Source organism: Orbilia oligospora, assembly GCF_000225545.1.
Source record: "Orbilia oligospora ATCC 24927 unplaced genomic scaffold scaffold00004, whole genome shotgun sequence".
NCBI classification, from domain to species: domain Eukaryota; kingdom Fungi; phylum Ascomycota; class Orbiliomycetes; order Orbiliales; family Orbiliaceae; genus Orbilia; species Orbilia oligospora.
In genome coordinates this window covers 303,125-315,707 of record NW_011645561.1, presented here as the reverse complement: position 1 = coordinate 315,707, position 12,583 = coordinate 303,125, and the positions used below count along the sequence as shown (strand labels likewise).

General features: G+C 44.4%; 4 protein-coding genes across 4 annotated transcripts; 3 read left to right on the top strand and 1 right to left on the bottom strand.

Annotated features, from left to right (window-relative positions):
• Positions 1-133: 133 nt before the first annotated feature.
• On the top strand, positions 134-2,041 carry AOL_s00004g96 (uncharacterized protein; the record flags this gene model as incomplete). Its single annotated transcript, XM_011118746.1, has 4 exons — positions 134-495; positions 634-1,354; positions 1,429-1,656; positions 1,802-2,041. The coding sequence occupies 4 exons, from the start codon at positions 134-136 to the stop codon at positions 2,039-2,041; spliced, it is 1,551 nt and encodes a 516-aa protein (XP_011117048.1).
• A 236-nt stretch (positions 2,042-2,277) lies between these two features.
• On the top strand, positions 2,278-4,648 carry AOL_s00004g95 (uncharacterized protein; the record flags this gene model as incomplete). Its single annotated transcript, XM_011118745.1, has 10 exons — positions 2,278-2,362; positions 2,485-2,560; positions 2,644-2,810; positions 2,888-3,346; positions 3,409-3,484; positions 3,562-3,683; positions 3,759-3,932; positions 3,997-4,239; positions 4,299-4,439; positions 4,521-4,648. The coding sequence occupies 10 exons, from the start codon at positions 2,278-2,280 to the stop codon at positions 4,646-4,648; spliced, it is 1,671 nt and encodes a 556-aa protein (XP_011117047.1).
• A 948-nt stretch (positions 4,649-5,596) lies between these two features.
• Positions 5,597-7,030, bottom strand: AOL_s00004g94 (uncharacterized protein; the record flags this gene model as incomplete). The annotated part of the gene is made up of 1 exon (XM_011118744.1): positions 5,597-7,030. The coding sequence occupies one exon, from the start codon at positions 7,028-7,030 to the stop codon at positions 5,597-5,599; it is 1,434 nt and encodes a 477-aa protein (XP_011117046.1).
• Positions 7,031-8,648: 1,618 nt separating this feature from the next.
• Positions 8,649-12,524, top strand: AOL_s00004g93 (uncharacterized protein; the record flags this gene model as incomplete). The annotated part of the gene is made up of 3 exons (XM_011118743.1): positions 8,649-8,967; positions 9,050-10,809; positions 10,881-12,524. 3 exons carry the CDS (start codon positions 8,649-8,651, stop codon positions 12,522-12,524), a joined length of 3,723 nt encoding a protein of 1,240 aa, XP_011117045.1.
• Between the last annotated feature and the right edge of the window lie 59 nt (positions 12,525-12,583).

Genomic DNA, 12,583 nt, shown 5'->3' with positions numbered 1-12,583 from the left:
ACTTGAGGGTAGCGAATATCGACACAAACCAAGGATTCTAGGACTGCATGGTTTCGCATGGATTAATATTGTGCAACCCCAACGAGCACACAAGGCCTAATCGGGAATTACCACAATTACAACAACGCTCGCAATGGAGCCTATTCCTGAACTCTTCTCGCCGTCAAACTACCAACCAGAAGCAATCCAGCAATTGAGCCTCGGAAATCTTGCATTGAAAGCATATGCCAAATTCTATCTCATCCCCGGCTCGCCTGGAACCAAAGAGATTGATGAGCTCACATCCGAGTTGATGAATGGACAGTGTTTGTTCAATTACATTGAAAACACTTGGCCGAAATATGCAAATTATGAAGAAGACCCTGAAGTAGAATGGGAAATTGCGAATTTGTTGCAACAGGTTGAATGGATATTAACTGAATTGGATGGGATGGATATATCTGATCCGCTTACGGATGCACAGAAAGCGCTGATATTGGAATATCGAGCGAGACTGTGTGTTTATATCCATATCGCCTGTTTGCAGATTGTCATTAATGCATTCCAAAAGTGAGGATTCTTGGTTATTTGTTTCCTTCGATTTTTTTTCATCGGACGACCTGCTGACACAAAAAACTTCGTAATATATGATAGTGAGAATACCGGGGCTGTTGACCGAGTTGAGAAACTCCTTTGCGCATTCATCGATCGCTTTCATACCCCGGTCTCTCCAAAGGATAATCAACTTCTCGAGTGGCTAAATAGCGGCGTAGTTCAACCTCTTCCAGCTGATGCGCCCGGCGAAAGGAGTACTCCTGGGGCGTCAAAGGGCTTAGAACCAAACAAAAGACCTCCGAGACACAGGGTGCCAGTTGGTGTTCGGAAGTTCGAAAATGCAGCACCAACGCCTGAACAAACCAGCAATGGAGTTACTCAAAGCAATTCAAACGATGAGATTATTCTAAAGATCATCAAAGTCCAAGGTACTGCGAAGGAAGAAGAGGAATACCGATTTCCCCTGCGCAGCGTCCAACCAAATGACAAAGCCATTCTATCCAAGCCCATGGCTCTCGAGCTCTCTGATACCGAGGAGAATTTGGATGCGCGTGAAGCCCTCCGTAGCATCATAAGCAATGTTTTGCAATGGTTAGCTATATTCCCTGGAACTAGTGGTTCCGCGCCTCGAAAATTTTATTCGTTTCCGTTTCAAGGTATTGCTCGCGAACTAGAGGATGTGGGAAGGGAAATGATGAAAATAAATCTTTTCTATAATACGGGAGGGAACTTCAAACCAAACTATAGTGTCATAAATTCACATTACCTAGGGTGGACGGTACGGGAGTGGATGAGACTCGCGAGATGGTGGCTCTCAAGGGTAATTAATTTTGACTGATTACCAATTAACCCCGGCGACATGTATGGATGCTAACTCTCCGTCTACTAATAAAGGGAGTTTTGGAGAGGATGGCGAATGCAAAGACGAAGCAAAGACCGCCTCGGAAACGTCTCAATTCAGATCAAACTCTTGATCAATGGCTCGCTGACCATCCGCGGGGCTCGAATAAACATCTACCCCTCATAAAAGCCATTTTCATCTTTTGTGGCTTAGTCGGCGGCAGCGGAATATGGCATCTGCTAGATGCTACACTATGTGGTGAAATGGAGAAGCTTGATAAAGTATGTTTATTCTATCGGTTTAAATTCATTATGGAGATTCAATACCGCCTGAAAGCCCCAAACTTACATCTTCATCCCATTTTGCGCTTAGGACATTAGATTTGCATGCTCGCAAAACGATATCGATCTAGTAACATTTATAAAGGATATTAACAAAAAGCTTTCCAAAGGGAAGAGTCCCGTCAAAATGGCAGGCCCAAGCAACGGTGCTCATCCCGATACAGCGGACTTAGATGTTCTTATTTTAAGCGATAAAGTACATCGTCATGAGGAAACAGACGGTTTCGGTGCAGATAATGTAGTAGCTCAATTTCAAACGTTTGTGCACCCGAATATCGGTCCAATTTATGGTTACATCAGAAAACTAACAATAATTGCAGACTAGTAGCAGTTGAATTCAATACCCGCCCGAGTGGTCCCATATCAAATCACGATATAACAATATATTCCTTGTTAGAAGTCGGTTACACGGATAGGAAAAGAAACGTTCCGCAACTGAGACTACAAAACTCTCAAGGCGATATAATAAAATCGGCACCTCTGTTGGACTGGACAAAGATAGAGACCGATCAAGTTGGCAGTAAGAGAGAAGTTCATTAACCGCCGAAAATGATATAGATAATGAAGAGCTTCGCTGACTATGAAATTAAAATGTCCCAAAAGATCCCTATGATGTGGAAGTATGGTCTATTAGAGTGCGGGAAATGTATGTCAGTTTCGCAATTTGCGTAGAACAAGGTAAGTACTATCTAGTTGGGATTAAAACCTACTATCCACAACCTGCCTATTTAATAATATAGCCTTTGACAACCTAATGCGGCCGTATAGACCGAGTAGGCTTCAGCGGAACCTGCGAAAAAGTCATCTCCGGCGCGTTCTTGAAGAAGGAAAAGTCTAAATCCTGGTTAGTATCGAAACAACGTGTATGCGTATTCAATATTCCAAACTAATTACTTACGTCGATGATGGGTATGATTATATATTTAGGTCTATCGAAAGCGCAACATACAGAACTCCTTTCCGAGCCCAACCTCTAACATGTAGGGCTGGAGAATTAACTATAAAAGAGCACCTACTACCTGGCGCGGAGGGAAGCAGTCGCAAGAGGTCAATAGTTGTCGAGCCTCGATACCGTGGGCAAGTTGGTTTTACCAGTACGTCAAACTCAAAACGCTTGACCGTCTCAATTTTTACCTTTTACACATGCTGATATATAAATGCCGAAAAGTAGTTGACCACATTCCCCTCCACAAAATCGAAGTCCGAGATGCTGCTCCACGAAATACCTCGAACGGCGCCGCTATCGAGATCTCTTGGCTCGAGCGCGCAGTTCCACAAGATGAATACATGTTCTCACCCTTCAACCAACTTCGGTACCCCAGAATACATCATTATCACCTCGACAGCCAAAACCGTTTGCATCACGCCACGAGGCATACCCACCAGACACAACGACAAACGGGACCTAGGAGACTTCCAGAACGAACAAACATTCCAGTGGAACATGCACAGTCGAGAATGGTTTGCACTTATCAACCAAATGGGTCGTATTTTATGCAGGATGGGGTTGTTGGGGAACATCGATATGAAGGGAGTTCGTGGACTTGCCCGTACAGTGATACGGATTCATCGAGTGACAAGGTGGTTGTTAAGCATTGGCTCACTTTAAATCTTACCAATTGCATTGCCGGTAAAATTTCCTCAATACTATTTACCAAATCCAGGGGATAAGGATACTAACATATTAATCAGATCTTCAAGACTTCTACAGATGGTTGTTCCAGAAGGACCCGGATGAACTCTGTTTGGAGAACCATATTTATTCTTCGTCAGTACATACCTATGCGGAGATATTTGCGCCCAGATGGAAATTTAATTCGAATATGATTAGCTAATATATTTTAGATCCAACACCGCTGGCAATCAAACAAACGAGCTACACGTCTTTGAATCCGAACTTTTCTCTGAACGACGTGTATTAGAAGTGCAAACTTGTGGTTATGAGCAAAGAGTTAAGATGTCCTTCGGTACACTTTCCCTCATGAGTTTTGATTATGCCCAAAGTATCTTACGACTAACAAAGTATCCCGCGGGATAAATAGTAAACACCCTCAGCTCACTTGCCTACGAAACTATCTCACCACGAATTCAAGGATATAGAGTAAAAGACATGCTTAGTCACCCTTATGGTAGTAGACTATTTGACGGCGACGTAGGAAAAGATTGGCAGAATCTTAGTTCGGGACTATCGGATTACGGAGTAGATACCATTCAGCGTAAGTTATCAAATCAATGCTTCAACCAACCAGTTCTAACGTATACACTGGCAACTTCCATCAGGATTCCCAATTATCGATATTTTCTGTCCTCATTGGACTAAAATCCCCGAAGAAAGAGCTCTGTGTAACTTTATGGAATTAACACTTCGACCATCCGGACAGTCAAAATCCATCATGCGACGAGATCCTGATCCGATATTTGTCAGAAAGAATGGAAGGTTCAAGTTTTATCAGGATCCGTTTAGAAGGCTATTCTTGTTATGGGTTTACGGGGAGTCCGGGAACGGGTTTCTTTACTTTTGGAGTAAGCCATCTCTTGTTACTTTGATCTATTACGGTCAAATGACTAATGAAAAACTATAGTCAAAAGTTTTCCTAGCCAGATACTCAAGCTGAATAACAAACTACGACTGTCAGTAATGTATGAACTAAACTCAGTAACAGGAGCACATGCCGCCCCGACAAATATCAAAGAAGGAATAGTTGACATTTCATTCGCCGACTGTGAGTTTCACCTCTAATAAATACTCCGACTTTGTCTTGCGCTGCGTCCTACGGTATTATCACTGACACTTCCATCTCCAGCTTCATCATCTTTCCGTCGGTACTGCCAGGCTCGAATCACAAGTGCTATTACGGGAAGGTATTATGAGGGGTCTCTCAGTGGAGAATCTATGAGTACTCGGTCGAGTGTTTTTCTAGAATCAGCATGAGAGAGATAATTTCTTCGGTATAGCTACCGAAGAGGATCAAAAGCAAAAGTCAGCATAACACTTTCCCGATATCGGAAGATTTCAAGTGTAATAATGTTAATATAATATATCTCAGAATTTTATATAGAGCCCCAAACAACTATGCAATAGTAATACATAATATACAAAATGTTTTTGGAACAAGGGAACACCTTAGTGTCTGGTATCATAGTACGAGGCCAGTTAGAAAAAAAGAAGTGCCACTTCTATACGCCGTACGGGAAAAAAATACCTCCAGTAGAACACCATATGCAATGCAGAATATGAGAAAAAGCAGTAAAAGTATAGTAGAAGTACAGTAGAAGTACAATAAGTCGTAGCAAAGAAGCAGAAACTCAAAAAAATACTAAAATAAGCACACTATCATTCGTGATTGCGTAACAATTCTGGTAATAGTTACGCTTTGCAAAGTCTCCTCCCTCTTGTGTGCGTGTGTGCTTGTAGTAGAAAAGACCAGGGGGAAAAAACAAAGGAAAAAGGAATCAGAACAAATAATGGTACACACTCGAAGAGGAATAAAAAAAGGTTGAAAGCCAGGCGGGGAAGAGGGGGAAAGGGGAATAGTGATACAGAATATTAAAAAAGAAAACCCATAAACGCCAACAAGAAACGCCTCTCAATGCATGAAAACGCCGTACAGAATGACAAAGGAAATTATAACGAAAGACAGAATGACAAAGGAAATGGTAAGAACGACAGAATAACAAAGGAAGTGGTGAGGGCGATAAGAAAGGGAAAGAAAAAACGTGAAAGGGCTTTTGTGGTGTACAGGCTTGCATTTTTCATTAGTCGTTAGACGGTTAGACATCAATAGTAATTTGTACCTCTTCAGTGTATACGTGTATATACGTATAGTGTGTTGCTGGTATTCTTATAAAGCTTGTAGGGCCCTGATCTCTATCGAGGATCTTAGTCGGAGCCTTCAGGGGTGTAGCCAAATCCCGAATAGCTACTCTCTCTTCTCGCGACAATTTCGTAATCTCTATAGACGGGGACAAGAACGATGCTCTTGCGCCTCTCGTCTCTCATAGTTTTGTAGGCATTCAGCTTTTCTCGTCGTTTTTTCTCTGCCCTCTTATCGATCCACTCCCAAGCCTTATCCTTTGCATCATCCATAATGGCGAGGAGTTTCTGTGTACCAGTTAACTTGGCACGATACTCTTTCCATTCCTTCTCTTTACTGAGACGTCGTCTGGTCTCCCGATGTACACGGCCGGATGATGTAAAATTTTCCCATTTCGATTTAATTTTGAATATCTTGTCTCTTCTCTTTGCAGCTTTTTGCCATTTAGCCAAAGGAATCTTCTTGGGAGGCAAGGTATCCTTCTCAGTGAACTTGAAAGTTGAGCGCAGCTGAGGCGGAGATGGGGATGTGGACTTTGAAGATTTTTTGAACAAACGGGATGGAAGGTCACGAGCACCCTTGAAGAAACTTGCAATAGATTCCCGACGGCTCTCTGAGAACGAGGGGAGGAATGAACCAATAGAAGCAAACTTGCTCTTCCGGCGAGTGGACTCAGGAATCGTTGATGAGGTAGTGGTTTCTCCAGTTGATGGGCTTGTGCCTTTGAGATTGGATTCGTCGGTATCTCCAGAAACTACTGGACTAACTTCACGTTCTGGACTGACTTTGCGCTTTGGACTCAATTCAGAACTTGGGACAAGACTTGGTGCCGGAGGAGAAGATTGATCCGGAGAAGGGAGAATCTGTTCGTCAGGTCCCAGGACGGTAGTTGGTGTGGTGGAACCTGAAGTCATGGGACCGACAAACCATGGCTTTTGGACCTCCTTTCGAGGCATATCATCAGGAAAGGCAAAAGATGAGTCGACGGACGGTGGAGGAATGTCCTCATCAGCAAAGAAGACATGAGAACTCTGTAAAGCTGGAGAAATCTGACGGTCGAGAGAAACGTCCGACCCAAGAGCCAAGGGGCCGAAGAAAGACGAAGCAATCGAGAAAATGGACTGGCTGCGGGATGAACGACGGCTCTTGTCCTTAGATTTCTCATTTTTCTTCTTCTTCATTGTACTGGCTGGGGTGGACTGGTTGGAGACCCCCTGTGGCTCCTGCTCTTGCTCTGGGACAGAAGAGACAGTGGGTTTGAAAAGTGATTGGAAAGGTTTAACTTTGTTCTGAGAAGGGGTTCCCGGGCATGAAGCTGCCCTCTTGGGGAAAACCGTAGTCTTTGATCTGATCGTGGACGGAACAGAACGAGGGGTAGCGAAATTTGGATTGTTTTCAAAATCCTTAGATAGGTTTTCGAGGTAGACAACCTGGAGGAAGACCTCCTTGGTGGCTTCGAATGGCCCTCGTTGTTCGTACTGCAAGTTTCCTGCAGGCATTTTGTGTGAATTTGCTTGACGGTCAAGCTAGATCTGCTGGTTGTTGATAGTCGAAAGTGAAAAAGCTGAAGTAATTAATCAAGGTTTGGAAGCAATGTAGATGAATTGGTTGTTTGATAGTGTTTGAAGTAGAGATGAATTAGGAATAGCTGGTGGAGAGTAGGTAGGTATGTGGTGAGGAGGGATGGTGGAGAAGGAAGGGTTCGGGGTGATGATAGAAAGTGGGCTTTTATAGATGGGGGGGAAGTGACGTTGTGTCTGATAGTCGGTCTGAGCGGTGGGATAGTCTGGTGAGGTGCGGTGCTATCAATAGATCTATCTACCAGCTCCGCAGATTAGATCACACCCAAATAACTACAACCACCACAGTGCTCGACGGTGCTCTGCGGACACTATCGTGGTCGACGTCGGTCAGACAGGATATACTCTTTATATATACCGGTCTCTATGTGCCTGGACCCCCCCACATATATACACCTCATCTGTATAAACGAAAAGTTTTCCCCATGCTCTGATCATTGAACATCATTGGCCCGTACGGTGCTCAGGCCAATCAGGTCCAAACGGCATACGAAAAAGATAAAGGGAAAAAGGGAAGGGCGGGTGAATTATCGTTGTCGTCGACATGCCACATACTCCCGCTACGTGGTATATGCACAAGGTGCCGGTTGGACCCTGTCGGACTAATGTACCCCGGCCCCCACTATAACCTATAACCACTAATCAGATATCGAGTATCAGGCTGGCAGGGTAACTAGCGAGAAAACTTAGAGCCCAAAGCTTGCAAAGCGAAGTTAAGCTAGCTGGTTCCTGGTTAGGAAGTATGTACCTAGGCTAATGCAATGGTGTATCGTCGTCGACACTTACGACTCGAGCTCCATGCTCCACCAGCTAAGGCCCAAGGCTAACCTTACCGACTTTTATATATAAAAGTGCCTGAAGGTCAGGCCTTCCTAATCCATGAATTCATTTTAATCTGGCGTAGTCTCGCTGTTTCGTCACATGGATCCTCGAAGTTAGACTAGAACACCACGGAATCCTAGTCCTAGCTAGGAATTCGGATTTCACGACGTCCCGAAGAAAGATCTACACAGTAAAGAGGGGAACCTTCAAAAAAAACTTGACATGCACATACACACATTTAGGCCCGTATGGTTGGACAAGCTGTCCCTCGAAGTGGAGCCGAGAACCTCGTCCCGAGCTGTCTTACAGCGCACTCATGTGCCTGCCATTGGCTGTAGTCTCGAGACCAGATGCCGTTATTGGTTGTCAATGCGTGTAGTGACAGGGGTGACCAAAATGCAACGGCAACGCTTTTCTGATCGTATTTATCGCACAGAAACTCATGGTGAAGATCAGTTAAACGCCATATCTAAACCTTAACGCGTTATAAATGTTAGATATAAGCTATCTCATCCTGGGTGGTATTGACTGGAAGCTTTCTTCCTCAGGGTAGGTATAGCCATCAGAACGCCATTAAACTGATTCAAAGCCCATCTTTTTCCAAATTCTGTCACTGCCATCCGTACTATCCCTGCTTCGCTTATTATGTACACTGAAGCAGGCCAGAGGCGCTCCTTATGAAATTTGGAAATCACGAAGCTTCTCAACTCCCGCAATGGGCAACAAACATAGCAAAGACGTGTATATTGGCAAAGATGCTAGCAAAGGTGCCGGTGAAGACGACGATAAAAACACTGATAAAGACACTAAAAAGGATTCCGCTAAGGGCAACAATAAGAACCCCGGTAAAGACAGTCCATTCCGGTACAAGGAGCCCACATACAAAGAGCGCCGGAGAAATCGTCTGCCGAACTGGTTTTGTATCTCCGACACGATCGGCCAGCCGTATCGACTTGACCTACTACGCTTTTACTTCGACCGCAGTGACCCTCAAAGTCTTGTCAAACAGCTGCAGAAGCATTGGATGGCTGGGCGTAAGCTTGATATACCCTTTAAACCCTCTTCGTACCACAGCTACAGCTCCACTAACCCATTATTTCTAAACAAAAATTATAGTCATCGTCTGGAGATGTCCAAGCGAAGCCCTACATCCGAAGCATGACCGTTTCTATAAAGTACGCCACATGACTGGGAAAATCTACCTGATCGGCTGGGACGAAATGCCAAACGAACTTGTTGACAAAGGTGTATGGTGTGGTGCGATATATCCTACAGAGTTCGCCAATATCGCTCGTTTATATGTTAGGTGTCCTGAGCTATGGGACTACGATTGGAGGCATTCGAGCTTCTGGACCGCGGCTCCACAGCCCCAGTTGGAGAGGGTCCGAAAAAGAATTCAAAACGAAGGGTCTGAAGAAGAGGTGCCACCAGAAAAAAGGAGAGGAATTAATGAGGCATACGCAGGACAACCGGATATCGAAAGAGTTCAGTCATACTTAGATCTTCAAAGAGACGTTCACGAATGGTTAAATAACACAGAAGATCCCAACGATTTCGAGGGCGAAGAGACACCACCCGGATTTTCCGAACCCCTGATAGAGCTTGATAGTGAAGGCTCGCCCTCTGACACAGAATTGGCATCACTCTATGCCGAAGAAATGGCCTCGCCCTGCGGAATAGAAGACCCTTACAGCCATATAACCTATGCAACCCGACCCCCGCGACAAACAGAAGCCGACGAGCTCGAAGAAGGAAATTACATTTCAAATCTAGCTACTTGGAACCTCGAGTACAAATCTGTTCCATACCATAAATGGCCTGAAGAAGTCTTCGCCGCAGACTTAGCTGAAGGCCTCCAACGCGCCGTAGCTAGATTTCGTAATCGGTCATACACCTCCTTCCAAGGTTCCACCTCAAGCATTGACATATATAGTCGCTGTCCTCAAAATCCCGAAACCTCTCCAGCTAAGGGTGCCTATGCGACACCGGCGCATAGTATCTATATACCGCAAATCACGAATATTACATCTGACTGGAGTCTTGAGGTACTCGCGAACCTACCCACAGAAATGGGATTTAGCGACCCGGCCGAAACCGTTCTAGATTACCGCTTACCCAAATCCTACAATGAGATGAAATACCCCGATTGGGAACCGGGATTTGGAACAAAAAGCCCCGGTCCAGATTCAGCCGGGCCACAAGATGTAGACACTACATCCAAAACTGAATCTCACCACCCCATCTCTATTTCACCTACTTCTCCGTCTTCATTCCCTTCATTCGACTCCACATCCAGCGATACCCAACAAGACTCCCAAAAGCAAACTGTAAGATTTGCTATAGAAGAAAAAGAACCCAGTTACGACGAACTCGAAGCCAACACAATCACTAAAGCAGATCTAATACCCACTACCGCTGATGGCTTTTATTCCTATTCTCCAACAGTAGACTGGCTCCATTCCGAGTATAGACATCTCGTACAAACCGGCAATATACCGAAAGAGAACCTAACAGAAATCATGATCTATGGTAGTCGTGGGTTCATTAATTTATTCAGCAGACACATAGATGCCTGTGAGTTCGTCCCTTCACTACCGGAAAAGGAATCGAGAAAGGTGCTTTTGAGGAAAATAAAGGATAGTATTAGAAATAATCCTATTGAAGAGGAGGGCGAAGTTGTTTTTTTGGACTATCTTAATAGGCGTCTAGATGTGGAGATTAACTATAGCGATCCCAAGGGTGCAAGGGTATCATTCTATGAGCCAGAGGAAGATAACAGAGATTTTTCCGAACCGTTACCAGAGGAATTCCTAATTCCGGAACTTTGCCCATATACTTTGGAGAAACGTAGCGGGATTTTAAGATATTTCGATTCGGTAAGCCCTTCCCTACTCTCCCCCACATAACAAAATGCAGGTTGATTAACATGATCCCTAATGTAATACAGATCGTAGACGATTGGTATGACTACGGGCACTACGATTTCTGGGAAGATGAAGGTCAGCGTTTTAGAAATGATTTCCTTTTGAGAGCCCTTGCCGTCCATCCCCGCATAGGGCCTCCGGATAATCCATATTACCACGAATACGAGTCTTTTCTTCAAAACCCACTTATTCGGTACTATGCAAAACTTATGGAAATGGGGTGGCCTTTGCCGAGTGAAGAAGATGAAAAGAAGATGAAAGAAAATTCACCATCAGGGCTGACCGTTTGTATAAATTTGTGGGGTGATGATGAGTATGAATGGGAAAGAGACAACAGAGAGGCAGAGGAGAGGGAAAGGGGGGGACGGGAAACAAGTTACGAAGAACAAGGCGAAGAAGGTAAAAAAACTGAGGATCAAGTGGTAAACAACGAAGGGGAAAAAGACGAGGAGGAGAAGGAAAACTCACCCAAACAACAAGATCGAGAGAAAGGCAAGAAGATAGACTCGGATTTATTAAAGCTCCTACTGTTGCTTCCGCGGCTGAGAAGAAGAAAGCAGTTGCAACTTAGAAAAAGAACTAAGGGAGAATTAGATCAAATGGAAATATCGGGACTGGCCCAATTGCAAGAAGAAAAGGCAATAGAAAGACCCATATGGGCTCGCGACCCGCGATTTCCAGCGCAAGACGAAGAACGAGAACGGTGGCTGTCACCCGAAGAATCGGATATCCTACAGAAAATGAGACGAGATGCAGAGTACGGACGTCTAAGACATTGGAGATGGTGGTACGAAAGAAACCGAAAGAAGCTTTCGATGCTGACGGAATGGTATAAAATGGTCGATTGCTTTTGGCAGGATAGAGCGGCTGCCCAAGGAAGAGCTGACTACAGGAGAAAAAGGAGAGATGAGGAAAGAGCCAAGTGTGATTCAAGACTGTTTAAACCACCACCTCATAGTCCACCTGAGGAACGTGAACAACAACCCCATAGATGGGATACATACGGTTTTGATCAATGTCTTCCCAGTGGGGATGAACACGATACGGACAAAAACCTGGAGCCCGAAGAGGATAACTATGATGAAGACGGCTCTGAAAACAATGGTGAGGGCACCAACGATCAGTACGATGAGTATAATGATGATGATGAGTACGATGGTGAGTATGATAGTGACAACGACGACGAATACGATTCGGATTACGACAGCGACAGTTACAACGATGATGAATACGACTCAGGAGATTGGAATGCCTTCCCTATCCAATATGGCGATGAAATTATTGGCTATAAAACCGTTCCATCATATGCACATCATGGGGAATCTTCCAAAGAAAACGACCCGAATGAAGCAGAATCCTACTCTGGGCCCGGCAAAGAAGAACATTTATCTTGGAACCAAAGTGAAGAACCTAACTACTATTCTCAAGAGAGAGAAGAAAACCCAAGTTGTAGACTCAGAAAGTATGTTCCGGAAATAGAGTGCCATGACCCGGAAATAGAAAAACCAGTATTCTACGACCCGGAGGAATTCAAAAATATCCGCCAATTCCCTGTCTGGAGAGAAAAGGTTTATTACCACTATCCACACAAAACCTATAGCAGCCGACCTCCAGCATCGATAAAAGCACAGGCTAGATATTGGAAATGGCTTTGCAAACTGCATTAATGCATGCATTTACATGCAATTAGAATAGCACCCGGACCTATGTTAACTTGTGGACTACC